This window comes from Pelodiscus sinensis, chromosome 2, assembly GCF_052426305.1.
Source record: "Pelodiscus sinensis isolate ZL-2025 chromosome 2, ASM5242630v1, whole genome shotgun sequence".
NCBI lineage: Eukaryota > Metazoa > Chordata > Testudines > Trionychidae > Pelodiscus > Pelodiscus sinensis.
In genome coordinates, this window is record NC_143053.1 from 167,229,008 (window position 1) to 167,254,838 (window position 25,831).

The 25,831-nt window shown below is 41.1% G+C and overlaps 2 protein-coding genes across 2 annotated transcripts in view; one reads left to right on the forward strand and one right to left on the reverse strand.

Moving 5' to 3' along the window:
* Nucleotides 1-18,946, forward strand: part of COA1 (cytochrome c oxidase assembly factor 1) — an 88,513-nt gene extending 69,567 nt beyond the window's left edge. Inside the window, exon 10 of the mRNA XM_089776535.1 lies at nt 14,188-18,946. The gene's annotated coding sequence lies outside the window, so the exon portion shown is untranslated. The remainder of the gene's footprint in view (nt 1-14,187) is intronic.
* The window catches only part of STK17A (serine/threonine kinase 17a), a 43,713-nt gene continuing 21,372 nt past the window's right edge, over nt 3,491-25,831 (reverse strand). Inside the window, exons 3-7 of the mRNA XM_006124107.5 lie at nt 19,982-20,126; nt 10,696-10,822; nt 8,020-8,068; nt 7,741-7,920; nt 3,491-6,490 (exon numbers count right to left, since the gene is read on the reverse strand). Of these exons, the coding sequence (XP_006124169.2) occupies nt 6,160-6,490; nt 7,741-7,920; nt 8,020-8,068; nt 10,696-10,822; nt 19,982-20,126 (832 nt within the window). The 3' untranslated portion in view covers nt 3,491-6,159. The remainder of the gene's footprint in view (nt 6,491-7,740; nt 7,921-8,019; nt 8,069-10,695; nt 10,823-19,981; nt 20,127-25,831) is intronic.

Sequence of the window (25,831 nt, forward strand, 5' to 3'; positions counted from 1 at the left end):
ATTGAGGAAGCCAGCATGGAATCAAAAGTGAGGTAGCTTTTGGAATCCTGCTTCTAAAAGAAAGCAAAGGAATTAACAGTTTTAGTGTGTTTAAGTTGTTAAATGTTTTACTCGTGCTGCTGCATGAGATACACAATACAGGAAAGAAGCTTCATTTTCAGGCTGCTCAAACAGTTTTTCTCTCCTTTTTAAAAACAAGTAAACCTGTGGCAACATAGAGGCTACATCTAGACTGGCATGATTTTCCACAAATGCTTTTAACGGAATACTTGCGCAAGAGGGCCAGTATAGACAGGCACCTTAATTTTTTACAAAAGAAAGCCTGATGGCTAAAATGGCCATCGGAGCTTTCTTGTGCAAAATCGCGTCTATACTGGCTATGGATGATTTTGCGCAAAAGCATCCGTGCCAATCTAGATGCTCTTTTGCAGAAATACTTTTAATGGAAAAACTTTTCAGTTAAAAGTATTTCCGCAAAATCATGCCAGTCTAGATGCAGTCTCTGTGAAATCACATCATTAGCTGTAGTGTCTGCTAATTCATTTCACATCCTCTCTCAGGCCAATTCTTTATCAAGCTCACATGCACCATCCCCATTGCTGCTTCAGTTTTTAATCAAATGCTCCAGATAATGTGTCCCTTATCTCCTCACCTGTGTGCCTCCTTTGTATCCATTGAAGGGCTTAGCATGTTTTTAAACACACTATAGGTGCTTTATTCCATTTTAACTATTGCAAAGTTTAGCAATTCTATTTGATCTTTTACCTTCCCTTCTAGTATAACAGATACCTCTAGTATGACTGAGTTCCCCGTTACAAGCTTTCAGTTTAAACTGCGTGTTCACCATGTTCCCTGTTTTCTTCCTTCAGCCTTTTAATACTAAAAATTTAAAACTTATGAGTCCAGTTTATAGGTAATAAATGTCCCTTTAGTCTCTAAAATAGGTTTCCCATTCATCTCTTCCTTTCTCTTCAGATATAGCTCCTAGATAGAACTCCTCTTCTGTCTGGTTTACTACTCACCATGAATGCTATGCTGCTTCTGCATCTGATGATTCTGGTTGCAGTGTTTGGTAAAATGTTTTTATTTCCCACAATATTGTACTGTTCACCAAACTCTGGGCATTGTGGAGGTCTGTGCTTATGTACAAATCATGTGCACTCCTTGAAGTGGTGCATACTCTAAAGCTTTGCTTTTTTTCTGCTTCTGGGTTTTTTTTCCCCCTGTATTGACTTACAGCCTGCCAACCTTTTGCTTTTGTTGTTCTGTCCAGAGTCAGGGTCCTGTTTTTCTTCCATTATTTGTATTCCTTAGTTATTTTTGACTCCCTGACACAGTATTACTGCTTTGTGTCAGTCTTATCTCCCAATAGTGCTTTTTGCAGCTTTGGATCACTGAGTCATATTACAATTCGATCCCTTACACAGGTGACTCCTGACTTACAACTGCCTTGCTCCAGCTGCTGCCTTCCTCCAGCACAGCCCCCGGCCGGCTCTGGGAGCAGCTCATGCCGCAGACTACAACTCCCAGGAGGCAAAGCGGGCCAGAAATGGAACCCCCATTTTTATCATTGCGCCTATGGGAAAAAAAGGGTTTGACTTATGGCGGCTCAACTTACAATGGTTCTCCAGGAGCCAATTAGGTTGTAAGTACAAAGGTCACCTATAAACTGAATCTGTCAACAGTCTGTAGCTGCAGGTTTGGCTTTTTAGCTTCCGCTATGTTAGGTGTTCTTCAAAGGACTCCCTTTTCTTTTGTCTTCTAAAGGTAAAAGTTACGATGTTTCATTTGAGGTATGCAATACTCTTCATATTTCTACAATTACTCCATCTCCAACCTAACTCCTATTTTTTTTCACCACAGTCCTTTTCCTTGTCCTCACTCTGCTACCATGAATTCTCTTGTAGCGTTATAAAAAGGAGGCATAATCTGGACTCTTAGAAGTAAGGCTTTATTAGAACTAAAACGTAATTACATAAGACAAAGAGCCATGTGCTCCCAGCTAAGGTATCTGGCAAAGCTGACTTCAATCATTGCAACCCGTTATTCCTACTGTGTGCTCTGCTCTTAAAAGTGCAGTCCATACTCCTAGTAGGAGCCTCTTCAGCTAAGTTGCTGTGCAAAACATCTTGACATTAAGGCACAGGACAGAGTGCAGTAGTGTGTATTCCATTTCCAATTCTATCAGCCTCTTTGAGAGAACAGGCAATTCACTTAATGTCTATATTTTCCGTGTCTATAAAATGAAAGGTGCATTCACCTCATGAGTTATGAAGAAACTAAAATTCATTATTGTTTATCGAGTTGTTGGGACTCTTGGTTGGAAGGTGAAAGTACATAAAAGGTAGTAACTTGAAATGCAGAACACTACAGATTGGCTACGTTAAAAGCATTTGCAGAAAAGAGCATCTAGATTGGCACGGATGCTTTTCCGCAAAAGCACTTTTTGCAGCAAAGAGTCCATGCCAATCTAGACACACTTTTGCGCACAAAGCTCAGATTGCCATTTTTGCAATCAGGGCTTTTTTGCGCAAAACAAATTTGAGCACTGGCCCTTCTGCGCAAAAGCTTTGCGCAAAAGGACTTTTTTCCCCCGAACGGGAGCAGCATAGTATTTCCGCAAGAAGCACTGATTTCAGACAGTAGGAAGTCAGTGTTCTTGCGGAAATTCAAGCAGACAATGTAGACAGCTGGCAAGTTTTTCGGCAAAAGCACCTGCTTTTGCGGAAAAACTTGCCAGTCTAGACACGGCCATTTAGTTTAACAATCTTGCACTGGCTAGCAGACAATTATTGAATTAGGTCTTTTCTGTGTTTAACTACAGAACTATAGTAATTAAACTCTGTAATTACAAAAGCTATAGCCACAGCACTATCTCTGAAGTCAGTTCTCAAATCCAGAATCCAGCTAACACTGCTTTATGCTCTTATTTATTCTAGACACGTTCCAGTTTTCATGCCACCATTACTTTTCACTATTATATAGTACACATAATACTTGTGGTGGAACAGACCAGAATATCAGTGCACGTCCACAATGCAAGAGACTTGAAATTGCTAAGTATTATCTACATTTCTAAAAGCCAGCTAAGCTATTTGTTTTCCACCACCACCTTCTTACAGATCCCTCCAGTCAGCCCAATGTTTTGGTATGCTGTACAATCTCCCCAGGCATCACCATAGTACCTGTGCCCCATGGAAGATGCTAAAATATTTTAGGTCTGTAAAAATGGAATGGGGACTGCAATTTCAGTACAAAGAATCAAGTTATTTTTACATATCAAAGAGGTATGTTCTCATGCTTAGTTTTTTCCAATTTGTATCTTGGCATAAGTAGTACCCAAAATACACACTATTAATACAAAGTGAACTGAATAGAGCCTTTCTTTGACTTAGAAATAGCAATACCTCAATTACAGCGGTATATATTTAGAAATTGAATGGAAATAACTTAAAGCTTCAGATGTCTGTGAAATTGGCTCATGGCTCTGTAACACATTAACAGAAACTTTATTTTCTCATTATATAGACCAACTTAACATGCTTTGTTTATAACTTATAAACTAAAACTTTTACATAAATTTATACAAATTCAGAAAACGACAAAGCATTGTACAAATCCACATTAAGGCACAAAGTTAAACAAATACAGCACATTGGAAATCTCAAAGCAGCCAATTCAAAAGAAGCTGGCCTTGTAACAAACACAACTAATTTAGTTTAAATATGTTTTCAAGTTTCACTATCATACAAACTAAAAGGCATAGGACCAAAGGTATGCAGCTCAACATTTCCCCTTGACTTGCATTATTGAGAATTCACTATTAAGTCTATCCAATAAGTACACACAGGAATTAAGTTTTAAGGATCCTGCATCACGATTCTGTAATGAAATACCATTAACTGAAAATTACAAATTGTTTGCCACGTTCAGATATCTGAATACCAACTAAGTCAGATGTTCCCTCTTCGTTATTTTCTATTTTAGATAGTGTAGACTGAGCATATGTACACATCTAATTTTTACTGCTCACATTGCGTCAGTCAAGGAAATGTAAAAATAATTCAAATTTCTCTGGACACTTGTGTGTGGGTTAGATGTTATAATTTTGGTTGTGCCTGATGAGAGTTTTGAGAGTTGGCATATCCTGACCAACACAGCTGTTCTGGTCAAGTTATCCAAGTGTAAGGACAGAGAATACTGAGCGAGAACTTCAACTCCTGAATGCATGTAATAATGTTTTGTAGGGCTCAGCATTGAGTCCACCAAATAACATTCTGTACTCTGACCTCTATTCGTCATTTCCATAATCTATAAAGACAAATCTAGAATGTAAGTCAGGACACAAATAACCTTACTTTGTTTTATTGGTAGTTTTTCCATAGTTATCCAAAATCTTGCTTGAAAACTTAACTCTAATAATATAAATCTTGATGGGTATTGTTTGCATGAGGAGTAATCTTAATGTAACAAATGTACCAATCTAAGTGCTTTAAACAAATTACTTATACAATATGGATGATTTATTCAGTTTTGAGTAAACAACTACTATACACTTTATGAAAGGTCTGTGATACTGCCCTATTTACATGAATATTCAGTATATCATTCAGCAGGGACAAAGCGAGCAAAGTACATTGGAATATAGTAGTTTATAGATGCAATTTTTCTGTGGCCTCAGCTGAAAGCAATCAATCAAACTGCCAGCTTGGAGCCACTAAGGAAAGATGCAGCTTTTTCCTCTAGATCACACTGCTTATCATTTTCTTTTGTGTTTAACATCTCTTCCCTGATTTCTGACAACTATGTTAAACAGCTCATACAAGCATCTATAATGAAACCTACTTGTGCTTATTAGAAAAAACCACCATTTATCAACTGTATGAACACAGAATTTTCAAGATTAGAATTTAGTAGCAGGAATCTCAGGTTGGTAGTACCGAAGAATTAAATGGCAAGCACAGTTTGGTTTGTGTTGTAGGAGAGTAGGAAAAAAATTGGATTATTAATCATGTTCCTATTTGTGGTCTGTCAGCAAGAAAACTTTATGAAGGATATACTATTAAGGAATTGTCAACATAAGGAAACTAAATAAATAGTTGGAACAATTAACAGTACGTAAGATAATAGCAGTAAACTTCAATTACACAAAAATGAAACTTTGGAACTGTATTGATATTGAAACATCTCAGAAAACTAAGGGCTCAAACTGAAGTCCTGGCAGAAGTTTGCTGCCTAGCTGGTGTCTCGATTATGCTAAAGAGGAACCAACCCCACTGACAACTGTGTCACATCACTTCAGCTGTCCAATCCTCTTTGTCCAGTCATAGATTTATACCTTTTTACCCTGTATCTGAAGGATAGCTGCTTCTTAGACAACATTTTATTCTATTCAGGGAATGAGGAGTTCTTTCCTCAGCTGATGGGTAAACAGAAAGGGTCATACAACTGAGTTTGTGAACTTTCTCTCCTCTACAGGTAGAAATTAGAGGAATGATGAGTCACAACAATGACTCTTCCAGAAAAGCCGCAACTCCAAAATTTGTAATATTAAAACGGAGTGTAGATCTAGTTGACCTGACTATTCTCAAATCATTCTTAATCAGAAGTCAACCACTGAAATCACTGGGTTAGATCAGAGTAAAAAAGGAATATCATAGGCAAATCTAGTCTTGTGTTTAATTGCAAAAAGTGACATAATTTCAATATAAAATTGGTGCCATTAGGTATTTGATGGGGCCTCTGGTTTATTCATTAACCTTTCCTGTGTTTGGAAATTAATCCAAAAACGTGTCTTAGCATTTTTGTCATTGATGAAACTCCTCATACCATCAGTTTCTCAAGAACATTAACTGCTAGCAGGTATTCCCTACTATCTGAAGATAAAATGGACGGGGGAGGGGGAAAGGAATATCAAGTACAGTGAAAACTTCCAACCTTCCCTAACTGAAAGTAAGCCATTATTGCTGTTGAATTCCTGTCAGCCACCTTTGAAATCTTGTTTAAGCATCCTATGAATTTAAAAGCTTGGCACTGTTCTCTCAACTGCCTTTTCTCAAATTAGAAAGTTTTTTGCATATCAAGGTGAGATTCACTTGGGCATGAACATTTTTGTAGGAACGTTTCCCTTTAAGTTATAGTTACAAGGTCCCATACAGTTCAGTAAATGAATTCTCCTGGTATTTCTTGCAGCAATGGTTCTTCATATTTAAATCGTTTGGAAATGGCTTTCTGCTCAGCTATTTTTTCTTTTTCTGACTGCCTACATTGTCCCAGTGTATACGAAGCCACTACAATTAGTTCCTCGGTCACTAATGTATCCTCTTCAGTTCTCTCAGCATTGACAGAATTTTCAGAGGCAAAAGTTCCATCTTTTTGGATGACAGTATTTATCTCCTCTGCTGTACTCTTAGTGCTGCACACAAGGTCTGGAATATCACTTTGTGCTAGCCAGTGGTGTTGCAGACATTCTTCAGCTGTTGCCCGTTCCCTATGGAGAAAAGAAAGCTCATTCAAAAGAATGCCAGAGGGCATGTCTAAAGAGGAATACTAAATTCAAGCCCTTGGATAAGAACTAGAAAGAAATTATATTTCTCTAGGGATATAACCCTGCATTAAATAGGACTTACAGATCAGCTATGGAGCTAACACAACTGTTCTAATATCTATCAATTGCAAAGAAAGTCAGTCAGGAGTAACAGCAGCCCATTAAAACAACTGAAGGTTTTGAATTCTCTAATCTACTGGTTTTATATACCGTGCTAACTACCAAATCGTAGGAAATCTACAATTTAGGGCAGTCTAATTATGCACAATGATTTATACCAAACTGTGAAAACTGCATTCTTGATGTTGCTTGCTGTTGTTTTCTCTATGGAACTATGCAGACAGTTGCTGAGGAAGGAATAAATAAAATGCTACCGATACTTTTCAGAACAAAAGCAGCATTGTGGAGCTTCACATTTGCCTCCCAATAGCAACCAAGTCAAATCTGCTTAGTTCACAAATAAAAATATATTTAACTAGGGTTGCCAGGTGTCCGGTTTTGAACCGGACAGTCTAGTATTTGAGCTTTCTGTTTGGGAAACACACTGCAGCATTCATTTGTGAAAAATGGGGAATGGGGCTTTCTGTATACATAAAATGTGGCTATATGCAAAGAAGTGCAAATCATAGTGTTTACTGCAGATCTTCACTTACACTATCTCTAGTCTATGTGGGTATGTCTACACTGCCACCCTAGTTCGAACTAGGGAGGCTAATGTAGGCATTCGAAGTTGCAAATGAAGCCCAGGATTTAAATATCCCGGGCTTCATTTGCATCTTGCTGGGCGCCGCCATTTTTAAATCCCGGTTAGTGCGGACTCCGTGCTCGCGGCTACACGCGGCACGGAGTAGGTAGTTCGAATTAGGCTCTCTAATTCGAACTACCGGTACACCTCCACGAGGAGTAACGGTAGTTCGAATTAGAGAGCCTAATTCGAACTACCTACTCCGTGCCGTGTGTAGCCGCGGGCACGGAGTCCGCACTAACCGGGATTTAAAAATGGCGGCGCCCAGCAAGATGCAAATGAAGCCCGGGATATTTAAATCCTGGGCTTCATTTACAACTTCGAATGCCTACATTAGCCACCCTAGTTCAAACTAGGGTGGCAGTGTAGATATACCCTGTATGACTCGGACAATGCTTTGATTTAGCTGGCAGTTGTATTTAGAACTCATTTAGTCTCTTTAACTTACTCAGGTTTCTTAACCAGAAGGGTTTTGATGAAATCCACAGCAGACTCTGATATGAGGTCAAAATCTTCCTCGGAATAATTTATGTTCATTTGTGCTATATTTAAGAATGTTTCCTGTTTATCATCTCCTAAGAAAGGCGATATCCCTGTTAGCATGACATACGCTAGTACTCCAATGCTCCTAAATTTAAAAAACAGAAAACAAAAACCAGAAAAAGTAAAGAAAAGATGTTTAAAGCTCAATTTTGGGAAAGTTGTAAATATTCAAGGCAACACTTACCACATGTCTGTTGCTGTACTGATTGGGTCATAACTCAGAATTTCAGGAGCTATTTTGAAAAAAGCATAAGATAAGTTATGTTTTTGTTCAAAACAGAACTAATTTATATTTACCCATTTACATGCAAATTTGTACTTTAGAAGCCAGCATTACAAAGCAAAATTAGGTAATTTTGAAGATTGAACAATGAAATCCAGCTCGCATCATCTAGAATATTATGAGAATATTTGAAAAAAATCTGTATGAAGTTAAACTTAATCTATAATGGATCACTATAATTGTTCAATGAAACACAATCTATTTTCTTTTTTATTATTACATTTGCTTTAATGTTGACTTTAAAAGTCTTAAAATCACCTATTGTGCAAAAACTATACAAGTTTTATTAAAAGCGACAAGGAGTCCTGTGACACTTTATAGACTAACAGGTGTATTGGAGCATAAGCTTTCGTGGGCCAAGACCCACTTTGTCAGATGCATTTCTTTGCTCACGAAAGCTTATGCTCCAATACATCTGTTAGTCTATAAGGTGCCACAGGACTCCTTGTCGCTTTTGCAGATCCAGACTAACACGGCTACCCCTCTGAAACAAGTTTTATTGTATAGTAACCTCTATAACTTGAACACAAAAGGTATATACTGACCAACTGGTCAAAAAGCATCTTTAGTGGATGGGCTACTTTTAGGACTTGCTATGATCTATCACATTTGCACTTCATGTAATTATTATTATGTGGGATACCTATGACTGGCTAATCTTTCCTACTAGCAACTAAAACAATTCAGAATGTGAGTGGTCGTTACTAGCTCTAATCCTGTGGAAACTGAAGTCACCTACAAAAATATCTCATATCAGTTTGGCAAACACTCTTACCTCTGACGAACAGCTCTAAAAATCCTCAGCGGTTCCAACACACAGGCCCAGGATCAGTTAGAGCATTATTGTGCATTCTACTGATAGTGGTGAGGATCTCATTATTGAACATGGCAGAAAAGATATTTTCTTCTGAGACTATTAGTTCTAAAGCCAGATGTCAATTGTGTCCCCATTTCCACCACACTGCAAACATTTCAGGGACCAACTCATGCTATGAATTCCAAATAATCAAACAAGTGCTTCTTTCTCTCACAGAAAATTTGTTAACTATTATATATTTGAGTTTGTGTGTCTGTTCAAGAACTCATCCTAAACAGTAAAAAGCTAGGATCACCAAATTTGGTGTCTTTCTTTTATCATAACTTAAAATAAATTAAGTTTGGTTGTGCCAGGAAAATGGGGTGTACTGGGAACGGGACTGAGTCTCCTAAAAACCATACAGAAGAGAGACAGAATTACCAGTCAGGTGAAAAGTGCTGGCTACAGATATAACCCCCTTTGGGACTGCCAGCTTCAAGCCTCCCTCCCCTCAGGTGCCCTTTAGTGGGTGGTGGTGGGGGGAACTCCCCCAATTTATACAGGAACATTGCTGGCTAATTCCCATTGTCAGAGAACAAGGGGAAAGTGCACAGTTTGCTATATTCCTCACTTTGTCTGGGGAGTGCAGAAGACAGGCAAACCTGTACCTGCTCCAGCGTGGGGCCATGCACCCCTCTCCCAGCTGTGCCCACTGGAGCTGCAGTAGCCATGAAGAAGCATTTCTCACCTGGCCCCAAGATGCTGCCATCAGAGGAGGCTGAGATAATCCTCTCTCCCCCTGGGGTAGCACACATTCCGAACCTTCATCCCCAACCCCACCCCAGAGCAATAATTTAAATGAAGCATGAGCATTTTCATTTTCCAAAAACCAAAAATTGAGTTAAAGACCCGAGCAGTATTGGGTAAATCTAGTTTTCAAATAATGGGGACAGTTGTAAGTTCAAGTTATAGCCTTTATGCTAAGGATAAGGATGTTAGTGGCTCCAGTGACTTCATTTTAAAGCTATAATTGAATGTTTTAAGATTTTTTTCTTATGGTCCCATATTTATACTGAACTTTTCTTAATGTCTGATGGTGCCATACAGAAAAATTTTATCTTTTAGCATTTGGATCTGTATAAAATGTAAAGACATATGTATTGGTACACGGTAATTTGTGTAATTATGATAGGAAAAACCTTCAATTTTATACACTCTTTACTTACAGACAATATTCAAATCCTTGAAGGCAGAAACCATAATACTGGAGATATTTATATAAAACATAATAATCTCACAAGCTAATTTTATATTTATATACATATGCATAAAATATAATAAAGAACCACCTTAAATTTTCTTCCCAAAGACTGTATTACACACCATTTTGGTAACTACAGTAGAACCTCAGAGTTATGAACAGCTCAGGAACAGAGGTTGTCTGTAACTGAAATGTTCATAACTCTGAACAAGATATTACGATTGTTCTTTCACGTTTACCACTGAACATTGACTAATACAACTCTGAAGTTTTACTGTGCAGAAGAAAAATGCTGCCTTTATCTTAATTTAAATGAAACAAGCACAGAAAGTTTCCTTAGCTTGTCAAATTATTTTTTAAAACTTTTTAGTAGTTTTTTTACACAGTACTGTATCGTATATGCTATTTTGTGTCTGTTGCTGCTTAACTTCATACTTCCAAGTCCAAATGAGGTGTGTGATTGACTAATCAATTTATATCTCTTGTACAGTTTGTAACTCTAAGGTTGTACTGCACTTACCGACATATTCAGGAGTTCCCATAATTTCTCTTAACTCTTCACTGCTTTTCAGTATTCTGGAAAGGCCAAAATCAACTATCTTAATGTCTCCCAAAGGAGTTTCATTAGTTAGCAGAATATTCTGGGGCTGAAAAACAAAAGAATCAAACAAAATGACCAGCTTTTAAACACTAAAACCTATACTTTACTATAGTATTGTAGGAGTGTTTTGAGATTACAAAATAAAGAGGATGTATTTTCCAGTACATGGAAAAGAATTTTTAAAAAAGATTCAGTCAAGCACCGAGGGGAAAAAAGACTTCAACAGTAAGATGCATCCGTATGGCTGAGAAATCAAATGTCTACTATGCTCAGATTAGAATATTTATGAAAAACACACTAGTACCAACAGTTTAACGCCATCTCTTTGTAGAGAATCTATAAACAGTTTTCCAACCACATATTTGCTTAAATTACGGTGGGGCTCTCAATTTATAAAAAGACAATGACATTTTAAAGCCACTTTTTATTTCAATTTCAAACCTCAGAGATATAAAAACATGTTAGTTCTATTTTAAGACTGCCATTTTATCTATTGAATTACCTCAATTCTCCTTTTGATGTTAGAACTAAAAACTACTTTAGAATATTTATATTAGTTACTGCAGGTTGAACCTCTGTAATCCAGGACTCCCTAGTCTGGCACCATTCATTGTCTGGCAGGACCATGTTTGTGCCAGGACCAGAGTGTCCTTGTGTAAGGCTGGTGGTTAGGCTCCCCACAGGACAGGCAGGCACAATCGGGGGGGCTGCTAGGGAGAGCCAGGAGCTCAGTGTGCTTCTGCAGGGCTGCCTGGAGGGGTAAAATGCTCAGCGCACCACCACCGGGCTGCCTGGCATAGTCGGGAAGGAAGTGGGGGGGAGCGGCAGGGCAGCCATAATGAGCAAGTTAGCGTGAGACAAGGGGCAGCTGACCAGGAGGCTAGCAGCTGGTCCAGGGCTGGGGGGAGCCAGTAGCAGGGGAGCCAGATATGACTTCCCTTGGTTCTGAGGGTGCGAGACCAGGGAGGCCCAACCTGTATTGATAAAAACAACACATTAAAAACAAAAGCACTCATTTTTCAGGCACTTAAGACTGTTTAAAAATCAATGTGTAATTCAGATAACCACCTTTGGACAGACAGGTTTGCTCGTGTAGTACTGAATAGCTTGTGCATCATCCTTCAAAGTCCCTTGGTAAAATATCTGAGTACTACCAGCTTCAATTGTAAGGGACCACAAAGCCTGGATCTTTAGGATTTGGATGTCTTAAGTATGAAAATGAGTATTGTCATAAGTTTTTCTCTTCTTTGCAAAGATCTCACACATTCATTGTCCCCATTTGCTTGGTTTAGGGTCCTAAGAAATCTACAGAGTCAAAGGTTCCTATATTTCTGGAAGACCTCCCTCCCCAAGCTCAATCTGAATTGGGACATTTGTGGGGAGAAAGAGAAACAAGCAAGCATCGGGCAATCACTAGTGGTGCTACAATTTATGCATTAGCCCTCCAAAATCACTATGCCAATTCTGTACAGCAGAGATGGGGAACCATTTTTGGGCTAGGGGACACTGACTCAGAAAAAAAATCAGTTGGGGGCCCACACACAAGTAAGAAGCAAAACAAAACCAAACAAAACCCTCACTGACATGTCTCCTGACTGAGGAGAAAGACATTCCCCTGGAACACCAGAGCCTAGGGGTGCTCAGACTAGGAGATTTTGTGCGCTCGAGCTCCACGGGGAGACAGTATCGGGACCTGGAGCACCAACACAGGCTCCCCAATGCTTTGGGGGGAGCCCCAAGCCTCTTGGGTCAGATCTGGGCCTTCGGCTTCTCACCACTGCTGTACAATATGATTGTGGTGGAAAAATGCTGGTTATGTTATTGAGTAGGAAAATAAAGTGTTATGCAAGCACATTTCAAAAAGCTCAGGCCAGTTATGCCTGCTACATTTTTAGGACACTTCACCAAGGTTTAAATACTGTAATAGCTTTAATAAATTCCTTCATTCTTGCAAAAATGAGTTGTCACAAAGGAGGATATACATTATGTCCAGTGCATATACCAATAGTGTACACTCGCACCAAGTTGCACAAGATTATTACATTGAAGCTTATGGTACTGTATACTAGGGATGTTAGCATATAATCATTTACCATGTTTTTTTGTTGAGTTTATTAAATTCCAGCATGTTTCCCACAATACGCAATTAGCCACTGTGGCGAGTGCTTTGAACTTCACTGCTCTGCAGTCACAAACAGATGTGTCCCTCCCACCTGCAAACCCCAGGAGCTTTACAATTCATTTCCTCGTGTCTGGATCATTGTGTAGTTTAGTCCTCATGGCATCTTCTCAGGGAAATGGGTGGCTATCACTCAAGATGCTTTACCACTTGGTGCACCCCCGAGATTTTGGATCTTATCAATATGTGGGGTGAAGAATTGGTGTAATCATATTTCTAAGTGACCCTTAGGACCTGGAACATTTATGGTTACGTTCCTTGAGCCCTTTGTGATAAGGGGAAGGATGGCTAAACCCTACCTTTGTCTGCATTATATCCAAACAAAGCACTGATGTACACAGAGATATCAATAGAATCTTGCTGGGAGATGGTGTTGAAGCTTTGCCAGGTTTACTTAATTTTACCACCATAACGGGGCTGCCATTTCCCCTCTCAAACCTTGCCTCATACTGTGCTGCTGGAACCAAGGTAGCCTTCGAGTTTGTCTGCATAAGGGGCAGGGCACCTCCTGCTTGCATCCAGAAGCAGAGGCCAGGTTTGCCTGTTAACCTTCAGCAGGGAATAGGTCAGCCTGTGGACAAGTGTAGGATTATTACAAATTGTTTCCATGTCCACCAGCTGCAGAAGCACAGACTGCACTTTCTTGGGGACCCATGCCCAATCCTCTTTGCCTCTACCTTTAAGACTTACCATGATTAGGGATGTTCAATTTCATTTAATCAGCAACAGCGGGGTTAGCTCCTAGTCTCAGGAGCTAACCTCGCCATGGCTCTGCCTTTTAAATGTAGAAACAGCTGCCAGGCTCTTACTGCATTTAAAAGCAGAGGTGCAGCATCTGTGACTGGCTGCAAGCTTAGACAGCTGATTCCTGGTTCACACCTGGTCCCCCACTGCACCTGTGCCTCCCCTGCCCACCTGCAGAGATGGTGCTGGGGGGGGCATGGGGAACCAGCTTTCAAGCCAGCTGCTCCCACCACCAGCTCCTGTTCCCCAGGAGAGACTAGTCGAGTAGTTACTCGACTATCTGATAACCATATGCTTATCAGGTAATCGACTACTCGACTAGCCACTAACATCCCTAACCATGATCAAAGCATTTAGAGAGATCTGTGTTTGCCTGTAGGGTAACAAGTCAAGTGTCAAGTTTTATTCAGAGATGTGCATGTTAGAGAAATGTTACAATCTTTATCAGGAAAAATAGTCACATTATTGTCAATGATTTTTTTTTCCAGACCAGACCTTGAGATGTCAGGCATGTTCCCCCACAAAGGCTCTGTCAACTAAACCTTGGAGGTCAAGGGAGAATCTATTCAAGGATGTGTTGTGGCATTTGACACTTCAAACAGAAGAGAGAGAAAAGAGCTAGGAAGATGCAGATCAGAACTGAAACCACTGAGCACATGCTAAAGCTAAAGGAAGACCACAGCTCCAGGAAAGTTGCTTTATGCATCTGAAAGTTGTGTAGCCATTGCTCCTCATCCCACACCTGTATGACAGTGTGATCCCCCCACTCAGGCTATGTCTAGACTGCAGGCTTCTTTCGAAAGAGCCTCTTTCGAAAGCATCTTTCGAAAGAGCCTCTTTCGAAAGATCGCGTCTAGACTACAGGCGGATCTTTCGAAAGAGCAATCCGCTTTTTCGAAAGAGAGCACCCAGCGAGTCTGGATGCTCTCTTTCGAGGAAGCCCTATTTACATTGAAGAACGCCTTCTTTCGAAAGAGGAACTTTCGAAAGAAGGCGTTCTTCCTCGTGAAACGAGGTTTACCGCCATCGAAAGAAAAGCCGCGTTCTTTCGAAATAATTTCGAAAGAACGCGGCTTGAGTCTGGACGCAGGGGAAGTTTTTTCGGGAAAAGGCTACTTTTCCCGAAAAAACCCCTGAGTCTGGACACAGCCTCAGTGCTGGTATTCTTAGACCAAAAGAAATGCCCTAATGCAGGAGTGTCCAACCCATTCTGTCTGGATCCACTACTATCTGCTAAGATAGCAGTGGATCCAGCACGACGAGCCGGGGCAAAGTTTTCGGGGGGGGGAGGGGAGGGGAGGAAGCCCCTTTAAAAAGACTCCCCCCCCCCCCGTCTCATTTCATCGAGCAAAAAAAACCCAACAATCTCTCAAAAAAGGCTCTGCCCCTTTAAGAAACCACAGTTAAACGTGTTTTGAGGCTTTGTGGCCACAGTAGGCTCCTGCTGCCATCTTTATTTCTTCAGCTTTCATGGCCGCACCAGATGGCTCCCCTGCCCAGGTCAGCACAGGGAGCCGGGAGGAGAGGGCCGTTTTTGGGGGATACAGGGGCAGCTTTCGAGCCACTGCGGGGGAGGGGGCATGGAAGAGCCACATGCAGCTCGCGAGCCTCGGGTTGGCCACTCCTGCTCTAATCTGCACAGCTGCTCTGTGACAGCCCAATGCAATGCCACTTTGCTGCTGTCACTGTAGCTCACACTGTTGATCGCGTCTGAGTCTTTGTCCTCTGCTATTAAGTGCATAATTGGCTCTGTTGCAATACATGATGTCCTAAGCACATTGAATACAGCATGGCAGAGAAGTCTGGGATCCATGATTTCTCACAGCGGATGTTGGAGTTTGCAACAAGGACTGTAATTCAGGTGGCATGAAAGTAAGCTGCAAGCCCCAGGAGAGCTAGGAAGCAAAGAGATGGCCAACGGGACTTTTTCCACATTCCCAAAATTCATACATAATATGTCTTGTGAGGAATCATCTGAAAATTCATAATTAACTGATCATTATTCTGGTAAAAAATGTATGGCAACACTGTGTGTAAAGTTAGTTATTCTACCATAGGATATTACTCAAGATATGTTCTGAGTTTGGGGAAGAGTTACAAACCAGTTTCCCAGAAACAAAAAAATTAGGCAATACTTCAGCCAGTTATCAATCTTAAATGGGCAATCACCTGGTTAAGTAGCCATTCTTTGGCAGGAAAGAACATGTGGACAAAAATCTACATCCTGACAAAGAAACAGCTGGGAGTTCCCATCCACACAGACTGTCTTCTAAACCTCAGCAAAAGTTGAATCATTTGCACTCCTAAGGTGACAGCCCAAAATTATTCTTCCTTTCTCTCTACCTTCCACATGCACAATACCTGAAGAACAAGAGAAACAGCTTTGGACTGGGCAGATATCCTGACTGAAAGATGCATCTGGTAAGACTGCTAAAACATGTGGTGCAAGAGATGTTTCCTTTTAATTCACTTTAGTTTTTAAGTGGGCAATTCTGATTTTTATGCTTTGCTACTTGTAATCACTTAATCTTTTTGTAGTTAATAAACTTGTTTTATCTAAACCAGTATGCTGAGATTGAAGTGCTTGGAAAACTGCATTTGTGATAAAAGTATTTATGCCTATCATTTTCTATTAAGAGACAGAAAGGCTGTGTTATATGCTTATATTGTCCAAGAGAGCAGTAAAGGGTGGAATGTAAAAGGTTAACTGGTTACCCAAGAAGCATTAGCCTTACCAGCAGCTCCCTACCCCCTTGTCTGCAGCAATACAGCAGGACCCCAGCCACACGGTAAACCAGTTAAATTATTACAATTATATCATTTAACCGATTATATTTCTCAACAATCCACAAACAATTCCCTATAAAACCACACACGTAACTATGGTATTTATTTTGAGAAACAAAGTTTTCTATCACTGAAAAATTAATTCCACCATTAAAAGTTGTGCAGAAAACTCAGGAAATTCTAAGTTTTGACTCCCACAGAAATATCACAGTCTTCTTATAAATAAGTAGCACCAGCCAGTAGCAAGGCAAAATGCTCAAGGTGATTATCTGTCCCGTTTTTAAGCCCTCTTGCAGCTGTCCCTACTTTTTTTTAAAATGGGAGAATTGTCCTATATTTTCTGCTTCAGCTGGTCCCTGTTGGTGTGTCATGGTTAACGCAGCCACAGGAGCTGCCTGTTTATGGCTGGCAGGTGAATGTGGCAGGCAGTGGCCAGTAGGTGGAGCTCTCAGGCATGGTTCAGAGGCAGAAAGACGGGAATTCAAGAGGAGAGGCAGCTTGTGTGGTGTAGACGAGGGATAAGGGTGTAGGGGTGAGAGATGTGTGCCATCTGTCCCTGTGTACATCGTGAAGCAGGGTTCCATGGAGGAAGGTGACTGCCAGCTCTGGGAAGCTGTGGAACTGAAGCCATGATCCCTGGCACCTACAGTGGGGCTGAAATCTTAATCCCCGGTGGCTTTTCCCACACTGAATTCTCAGGCTGAAGCCCTAATCCATGATGCACCTCCTGAATTCCCAGTACCTCTCAGGTTGAAGCCCCAAGAGGTTGCAGTCAGGGGCCAGAGGGCTGAATCCTGGATCCCTAGAGCTTCCCATGCAGCAGAAACCCACAAGCCCATGGGCAGAGTTGGGGGGGGATTGTCACATCACACAAAAAGACCCTCCTGTAGTCTTTGGTTGAGGCAACGGTGGGGAAATTAAGGAACAAAAATTTTTATTCAAAACCTCTGAAGTAGTTGGAACACTGGAAACCTGCCTTTGAACGCACAGAAAGGCTTGAGTGGGCCCTGCTGGTATGGGATAATATACGAAGCAGTCTTGCCTTTGCCACACAAGAATTCCCACCTTAGGTTTGATAAATAGGAATAATCTTTTTGATGAATGGACAAATACAAAACTAATATCATCCTGTCACATGTCTGACTGGAATACACAGAAAACCCCCATTTCTTAAAGTGGTCTAATGTTTTTCAAGAGATGGACAGTAAGGCAGTAGAATACTCCAATCTGGCAAAGGCAGAGGAGTTCATTTTGTGCCAGGCACCACAGCCTCTAATGAACATGTCTTTTAGTAATTAATGAAGTTTGGTCACCTAAAAAAATCATGTATCAGTGTTTCTCCCATGAAGGCTATTTTGTTTGTGTGAATGAACTTTGACAGACTGTGTTGTGTTTGATAACAAGTTGCTGAAAAACAAGTAGATCCTTCGAAAAACTGATTTACACAACAAATACATTTCACAAAAAGCGTCACACTGTGGAGGGTAGCAAGATGAGGACAAGGCAGGCACTTCTGAAGAGTTGTAACCATTTAATTTTAAATAAATATATTTCCAAATTTTTACTTATTTTTGGTTACTAGAGGATTTTCCCAGTGTTGCCTGGATCATAGAATCATAGAGGCTGGAAAAGACCTCAGGAGGTCATCAAGTCCAGCCCCCTGCCCAAGGCAGGACCAATCCCTGGTCCTTGTGGGTATTAGGGTAGATGGTGAGGGATGTGGCAGTCAGGGTAGGGTGCTTGGAAGTGTACTCAGGGCAGGGTTTGGGGTGCAGGGCAGGGGACTCAGGGAAGAGATGGGAGATGTGGGGGTCTCAGGGCAATGAGCTCAGGACAGGGGGGCTAAGAGCTGGGGGAAGGAGGTATTAGAAATGCCCATGGTGGTGACAGTGGCACTGCTCCAGCTGCAGAGCCTCCTTTTTCCTGATGAAACCAAACCCTGACCTCATTGGCCTAATTTCAGTCAAGGTTTTAAGCACACAGTTGAACTTTCAACCTGAAGTCTGCCTTTAGCCAGAAAGTACTACAGTTTATATACTTCAGTCTTTGCTTAATGAATGCAAAAGTTGGCAATCTTGACTTAAGTAACTTCTGAAGTTTCTTTAAAATATTAAATTGTTAAGTGCTGTATCATAATGCAATGCATTAGTCCAAGTACAACTACTTAGCAGCCTTTTGTGAGCACTTAATACTGAAATGGAAAATTCATTTTCAGTGGAGTTATAGCATACTGTGTTCAATTAATAAGTATTACTTAACCAATTTTTTCCAAATTTCACAGAGTATAAACCATTACGCAGATCCATATCAATGTCAATTTACTGTTTAAAAATGTTACTTGAGTACCAAAAGATACTTACATTCCACTTTACTGAGGGAACACTACACAAAGCTTACTTAGTTTTTGTTTTTAATAACACACACTGTAAGTCAGGGGTGCAAAAAGGGCCTCTGCAGGCAGGATCCGGCCCGCGGAGACCCTCATGCTCCCCTGTCCCAGACCAAAGAGGGTCTGGGGGCAGGGGAGCACGCGAAGCCTCCTCCCGCCCTGCCAGGAACACATGGCGCTTTGAAGCTCTGCATGCTGCTCATGAGGGTGGGGGGGGAGAAGAAGGAGGCTTTGTGCGCTCCCCCATCCCCAGGCCAATCAGGGTCTGGGGGTGGAGGGAGCTGCATGAAGCTTCCTTCTCCCTGCCCCAGCTCAAGGAGCAGCCCGTGGCACTTCAAAGTGCCACATGCTCCTCGCAAGGCAGGAGGAAGCTTCCTGCGCTCTCCTGCCCCCAGATCCTGAGTGGCCTGGGGGTGGGGGAGCATGCCAAGCCTCTTCCAGGGCATGGGTGCTTAGTGGGAAGGGGGGCAAAGAGGCTCCCCACCCCCAGACCAATGATGATCTTGGGGTGAGTAGCCCCGCCCTTCCTGTATAGGCCCCTCCCCTTCCGGGGTGGCCCAGGGCTACTTCAAACATTTCTGAAGTGGCCTCCAGGCAAAAATTATTGCCCACCCCTGCTGAAAGTCAAAAACCTCATCCATTTGATTGTGTAACATATAAAAGCAATTTTAAGTCCATATTTCAAAGACACTGATGACTTTCAGAAAGTTATCATCTAACACCAAAATTACAAGTATCGATTGTACCTCCCTAAAGGTTAATTTTGTGCTTTGGAAAAGTATATGCACATTGTTTTTATTTATAAATTAGCAAGGAGTCAGCACCTATTAACCATATATAATATTAACATCATATAATAGCATGGAGTCAGCACATATTAATAGTAACAATGGATGTGTCAACACTGAGTAAAAAGCCTTAGTCATCTGATTTGGGCTCATGGGGCTCACACTGCATGGCTATAAAATTGCAGTGTAGACATTTGAACTCAGGCTGGAGCTTGGGCTTTGCGACCTTCATGGAAGCACAAGTCACCTAGTCGAAGCCAGTCATAGGTGTTTTATTGTAATGTGGGCATACTCTATGAGAAAAATACACACACTTACCTTCAAGTCAAGATGTACCACATTATTTCTGTGTAAAAACGAAACTCCTTCTAAAATTTGCCTCATTAACCGCTTAACATCTTTTTCTTTGAAGGCTTCTTCCCTTTCCGCCACACACTGGTCAAAGATTTCACCTCCAGCAGCACTATGAAAAAAACAATACGTATTTAATTTAAATGTCTAAAGCAATGACACTGTATCCAAGTCTTCATTCTATTCCTATTATGCTAATATTGGTCTGGGGGTGGAGGAGCACGTGAAGTCTTTGCCCCCCCCCCACACCCCCAGAGGTTCCCCCTAGGCATCCATGCCTCTGGCAGCAGAAGGAGACTTTGCACACTCCCCCTTCTACCCTCAGGCCAATCAGGGCTTGGGGGCTGGGCGGAGGAAACTTCGTGCGCTTCCCTCCGTCCCCAGACCCTGACTGGCCTGGGGGGCGGAGGCCCTTTTGCCCACCCGCTATACAGCTTGCTCACCATAGTGTCTGAGCATTTGAAGATGGCAAGGGTGAATGAATGAACTTGGTACACAAGTTTAAATTTCCCCTGATAATTACATATTGATACATCAGTAAAAATCTCAAGTGTTTATAAACACCTAATTCCATACAATTCTAGTCTTCACCAGGTAGTAGCAATGGAGCTCAAGATGAAGGAATTACTGTTCTACAATGCTGTTCTTCTACGCCACTGATATTTTTAAAGTTTTTTTTACAGGAAAAAAACATAGCATTCAAAACTAGACTGAGCAATTTGGAATGATAATAAGTACAAAATTTATATTTCAAAATAACCTGACTGCATTCAGTGCATGCACTATAATGTTACAAATAAATTTGTTCTTTTTATAGAGAATTTTTAAAAGATTAAAAATGGTCATCTGATTAAGCAATGTGAATTAAATACACAAATTTACAAAACTGATTAGGTCAGTTGAACTAAAAAAAAGGGTCTAGTTACTCTACAATGAGCCTTTAAATCCATTAATTTCTAGATAAAGTCTTTTCAGACAAAGTAAGCCAAAAAAGGATTTTAAAAATCTTTAACTTCATATGAGGACTTACAAAGAACTAATACAGAGCTTGGCATGAGGGTATCACAAATTAGCAGATGACAGGCTTAAGCAAATCCTGTTAAACCACGATTTACATAGAACATTCTTGGCATTCTGTTTTGTCTGTAAGTTTCTCACAAAATTATAAGATTTATAGTGTAAATTATACTATTTTCTGGTGTTGTCAGCTAAACTGAAGAGAAAAAAGTGAAATAATATGCAAGATGCAGTCATCAAAATGGCTAGCCATTTACTATAGTACATTTAGAGTCAGAAAAAATGCTGCAGGTTTAGGAACAGAGTCTTGGGGGAATAGCCCCTTTACTACAGTTACACTAACATAAAAATCCTCTTCCATTAAATGAATATATTTTTTAAAAATCTATGCACTAAATGTAGAGCAATTATAGCACTTAAACCCAAGAGCTGTTTTATTTGTAGGATATCTCTACCCTTTGAGCAGGGGGTGTGATTCTCAGTTTGAGAAGACATACTCAAGAGCTAATTCTTGTCAAACTAGTATGCTAAAAATAGAATACTGCTGTAGCCCTTTAAATAGACTGGGACAGATATCCAGAATGAGTGTCTATCAGAGATGCTAGATACATAGGGAGGGCAACTAGTCCCTCCCAACTAGCTCCTACACAACATTTCATTTTTAGCATGCCAGCTTGATGAGAGCTAGCTTTTGAGAATGTCTCTGCAAGGTGGAAATCAGGTTCCCTCCCCCGCGTTTGATGTGTAGACATACACTTAGAAATACACTATTTCCTTTACTTCCATCAGCACCATCCTTAAAACCAGTCTTTTGAAATCTACTACAATAAAACCTGTGTTATCCGGTACGCTCGGGGATTAGGGCATTCTGGTTATCTAAAAATTCAGTTCATCTGAGGGTCCCATCAACCTAGGAAAAAACCAATGGACAATAATACTTTATTTTTGAAGACAAGAGCCTAGGCCAACTTCCTTTTCAAGTCAATACAGAGATTTCTATTACATCAGTGGGAAATGGATTGGGCCTTTACACAGAAGGGACTGATCAGTCCTAATGCCTTCCTTGGAAAATAAAGTCTTGCTAGCACATCTCTGGATCAGTCACGGCAAGGGGATAAATTATGAAGAAAGCCACAAGATGCTGAAATATACTGCGTATTCACATGTTAAGACTTCTAAGAATCAATGATGGCTTCTATACCACACTTCTGATATGAAGACTGATTTTACCAAGGGAGCCAGACCACTCAACTATTAGGTACATCAGTGGGAATACAAATAACATGATTGGTAATCAACAATCTCTCATGTTCCCAATTCTTCATTATTTGCAGAAGACAAAGTATGACAGGATTGAAGAGAATCATACCGTTTTCTGAGAACTACCTTAGGAGTCTAGGTTTTCCATAGGTTTTGAGGACCTTAAGTACAAAACAAGTACAAATACCCTCAGTCCAAGTTGCAGTATCAGTCCATGTTTTTTATAATATCTGGACTTGCAACATGTTTTGCCATTACTAGAAGGATCTGATGGATTAAACTATGCTATGGTTGAATTTTAGTGGGACTATAGGTTAAAAAAAGTCAAAGGTTGACAAAAGTTATAAACCCCAGAAACTCATTATTTGAAACAAATTACAAGACAAAAAAAATGTATTGGAGGACAAAGCAAGAAAGTTCAAGTTAGTTGGCTGGCTTGCTGCAGAGTAAGAACAATATAGGAGAAAAGTCAGCTCTGTCTGCTGTGATGTTTGGACAGGATTTAGAGTCGTCACCAAACAGACTTGACTCAAATACAGCGATGGTCTTGCCATGAGTGCAGGGGGACTGGACTTGATGTCCTCTTGAGGTGCCTTGCAGTCCTATAATTCCATGAAAAATCACTGTGGCATGCCAAATTTAAGGGGAGTAAGTTTTCAATTGCTACAAATTCTCTTTGGTTATAAACTGACCCTCTCCCACTTTATATTTTTAGGAATTGGTAGAAATTGGTAGAGTCTTTAGCACAGTACAAACTAGTAAACTCTGGTAACAAAAAAGATGTTAGGAGTGCCACTATATGGAAAAAAACATATCTGAAATATGATTTTGCTTGTACAGAGCAGTACCTCAGAGGGTCACCTAGATATGTAAATGAGACTGCAATTTTATTTTAACACATTTCTTTTATATTATCACTATTTTCATATAAAGATGCTAGCATGTCAGATAGCATGCACCTTAACAGTTGTGTAACCGCATCAAATTTTAGAGGTTTCACAACTATTTGATAGTCCCCAGAGGTAGGGCCGGCAGCCAGTATGCTCTTGGCCCCACTCCCAGGGAACCCCCTGCCACTCCACACTGCTGCCTCTGATAGTTTAAAAAACAGCTTCCTGCACAGACAAGCTCCGTATCAGAGGCAGCAGCGCAGGGTGGCAGCAACCCGGTCTGCAGGAGGCCCGAGCTCCCAGTGGACAGAGACTGCTCCGCAGTGGTAGCCCATCCGTGGCGGGGGGGGGGGGGGGTCTGAGCTCCCTGCGGACAGAGGCTGCTCTATGGGATGCTGGTGCAGCCTCTATCCATTAGGAGCTCAAACCCCCCTGTGGAGAGGAGCTGCTGTGGAGCAGCCTCCCCCGCCCCCGCTTCAGCAATGCAAGGGAAGAGGGTTGGTGGCACTGGCTCCTGCCTCTACCCCACCTTTGTAGGAAGCAGCAAGGGGGGGAGGGGTGCAGTTTATTTATAACCATCTGTGCATATTTCAGACAGTATAGTGTGACACATACAACCAAAAAATCTTAAATTCTGAGCACAGTTAGACTGAGAAACTGATCCCCATGCTGTACTATGACTGGAGGGGAGGATTCTGTACATTTGCATCTCTGTATATCATATATGTTCTCATTGATACATCTTATATAACATCCTCATAGAGTTTTAAAGTTTCATCTGAGCAGCTTATTAAGAAAACATAATAAATAAAATCTACCATTGCACAATTTCTCCCTCATACCTCCCAGAGATGTCCTGCATGTCCACAAGGGTAGACATACCACAATTTGGGAGGCCCTGCATTTAAAGTAACTGTTACATTATTACCTATATCGGAAATAAAAAAGTCACTTTCTGCAGTAGGGTAGTACATATTTATTGTATATGGGTTTTTTTGCACACAGGAAGTATTTTATTCTATAGCAATATGCCTTGATTTTTAGATGAAAAAATTACTAATTACATTAGGAGGCAGCAAAATATATGTTGCATGAATCTCATTTATTTTATGTTTCTACTGGAGTCCTCACAAGTACGAGGAAAAAAGTGGTCCACCTTGTACTTTATCTATAAGGGAGATTTAATTTACCTTTTGACTTTTTAAGACAGCATTTAAGCCAGAATTTGCAAGTGTGTTTCAGACTATTTTTTTTAAGTAATCTTTTACAGTCATGTAACCCTCAGTCTCTTAAAGTCATGTAAATTGACATAAAACTAATGAATTCATAATATGAACAGGTTAATCAAAGAAAAGTATTTATGTACATTGCACTGCATTAATTCATGTTATTCTTTATGAAGTGCTAAAAATGTACTACATAAGGCACATATTCTAAACATTTCAAACAAAACAGTCAAACAGCTAGTCAGCACAACATAGTATATCAAAAATATTTCTATACATTATTTGCTAGAAAGACAGTTGTTTAGGGATAGCAATGTGAAGCAGTAGAGATATCCCCAGAAAAGTCATATAATTCAGCATGTTTAATTAGATCAGTTTCATTTCCACACTGACATAGTAACATACAATTGGCAAAAAACATTCTGGGACAGCGTACCAAAGTGTTCTGATGTGTAAGCTACACAGTGATTAATTTGAAGCTTCTGACTGGAATTTAAAGGCTACAGTTAAGCCAAGCTATCATTATCTGTTTGCATGCAGTATTGTTACAGCTGTGTTGATCCCAGGATATTGGAGATACAAAGTGGGTGAAGTAATATTTTATTGGATCAATGTCTGTTGGTGAAAGACAAGCTTCCCAGCTTACCCAGAGGTCTTCATGTCAGAAGATTAAAAGGACCCCCTTTTAATTAAAGAGTAGTCATGTATTAATGTGTCAACTGATGTGCAGAACTGGTAGGAGTAACATCCAAGAAAGATTTGAGTAGCAGTTCGGGACCAAATATAATGCTTCAGGTCAACTTTTATACTAGAAAACTAGATCTGATGGGAGTCAAACTATCCACTACAGGTTGAACCTCACTCAGCTGGGACTCCCTGGTCTGGCAACATCCATGGTCCAGCAGGGAGGCCAGTAGCTGGGAGCTGCTGTTGCTGCTGTGGGGCCAGAGTGAGCTGGTGGCTGGGCAGCCAGAAGGCCATCCGGCTTCGATGGGGCAGTGGTCTGCTGCAGTGGGGCCAGAGGCCCCAGCAACAGGGCTGGTGCTGCCCTGATAGGGCTGGCAAGGTTGGGAACCCCGGTGGCTGAACAATATTCTGCCAGGGGGGTTGGGAGTCCTGGCAGCGAGACTGCAGGCTGGCAGAGCAGGTGCTCCATGGCAGGGCTGGCAGGGCCAGGAGCACCAGTGGTGGGACAGTGGTTTGCCACAGGGGGAAAAGGGGGCTGGAGTCCTGATGGCGGTACCACGAGCTGGCAGAATTCGTACTACCACAGCAGGGCTGGCAGGGCCGTGAGCACAGGCGGTGGGGCAGTGGTTTGCTGTTGCAAAGCTGAGAGGTCCAACAGCAGGACCGTAGGCAGCGATGGCAAGGCAGCAGGGTTGGTAGTAGGTGGGGAGCTGGCCAGAAGGCCAGACCAGGACTGG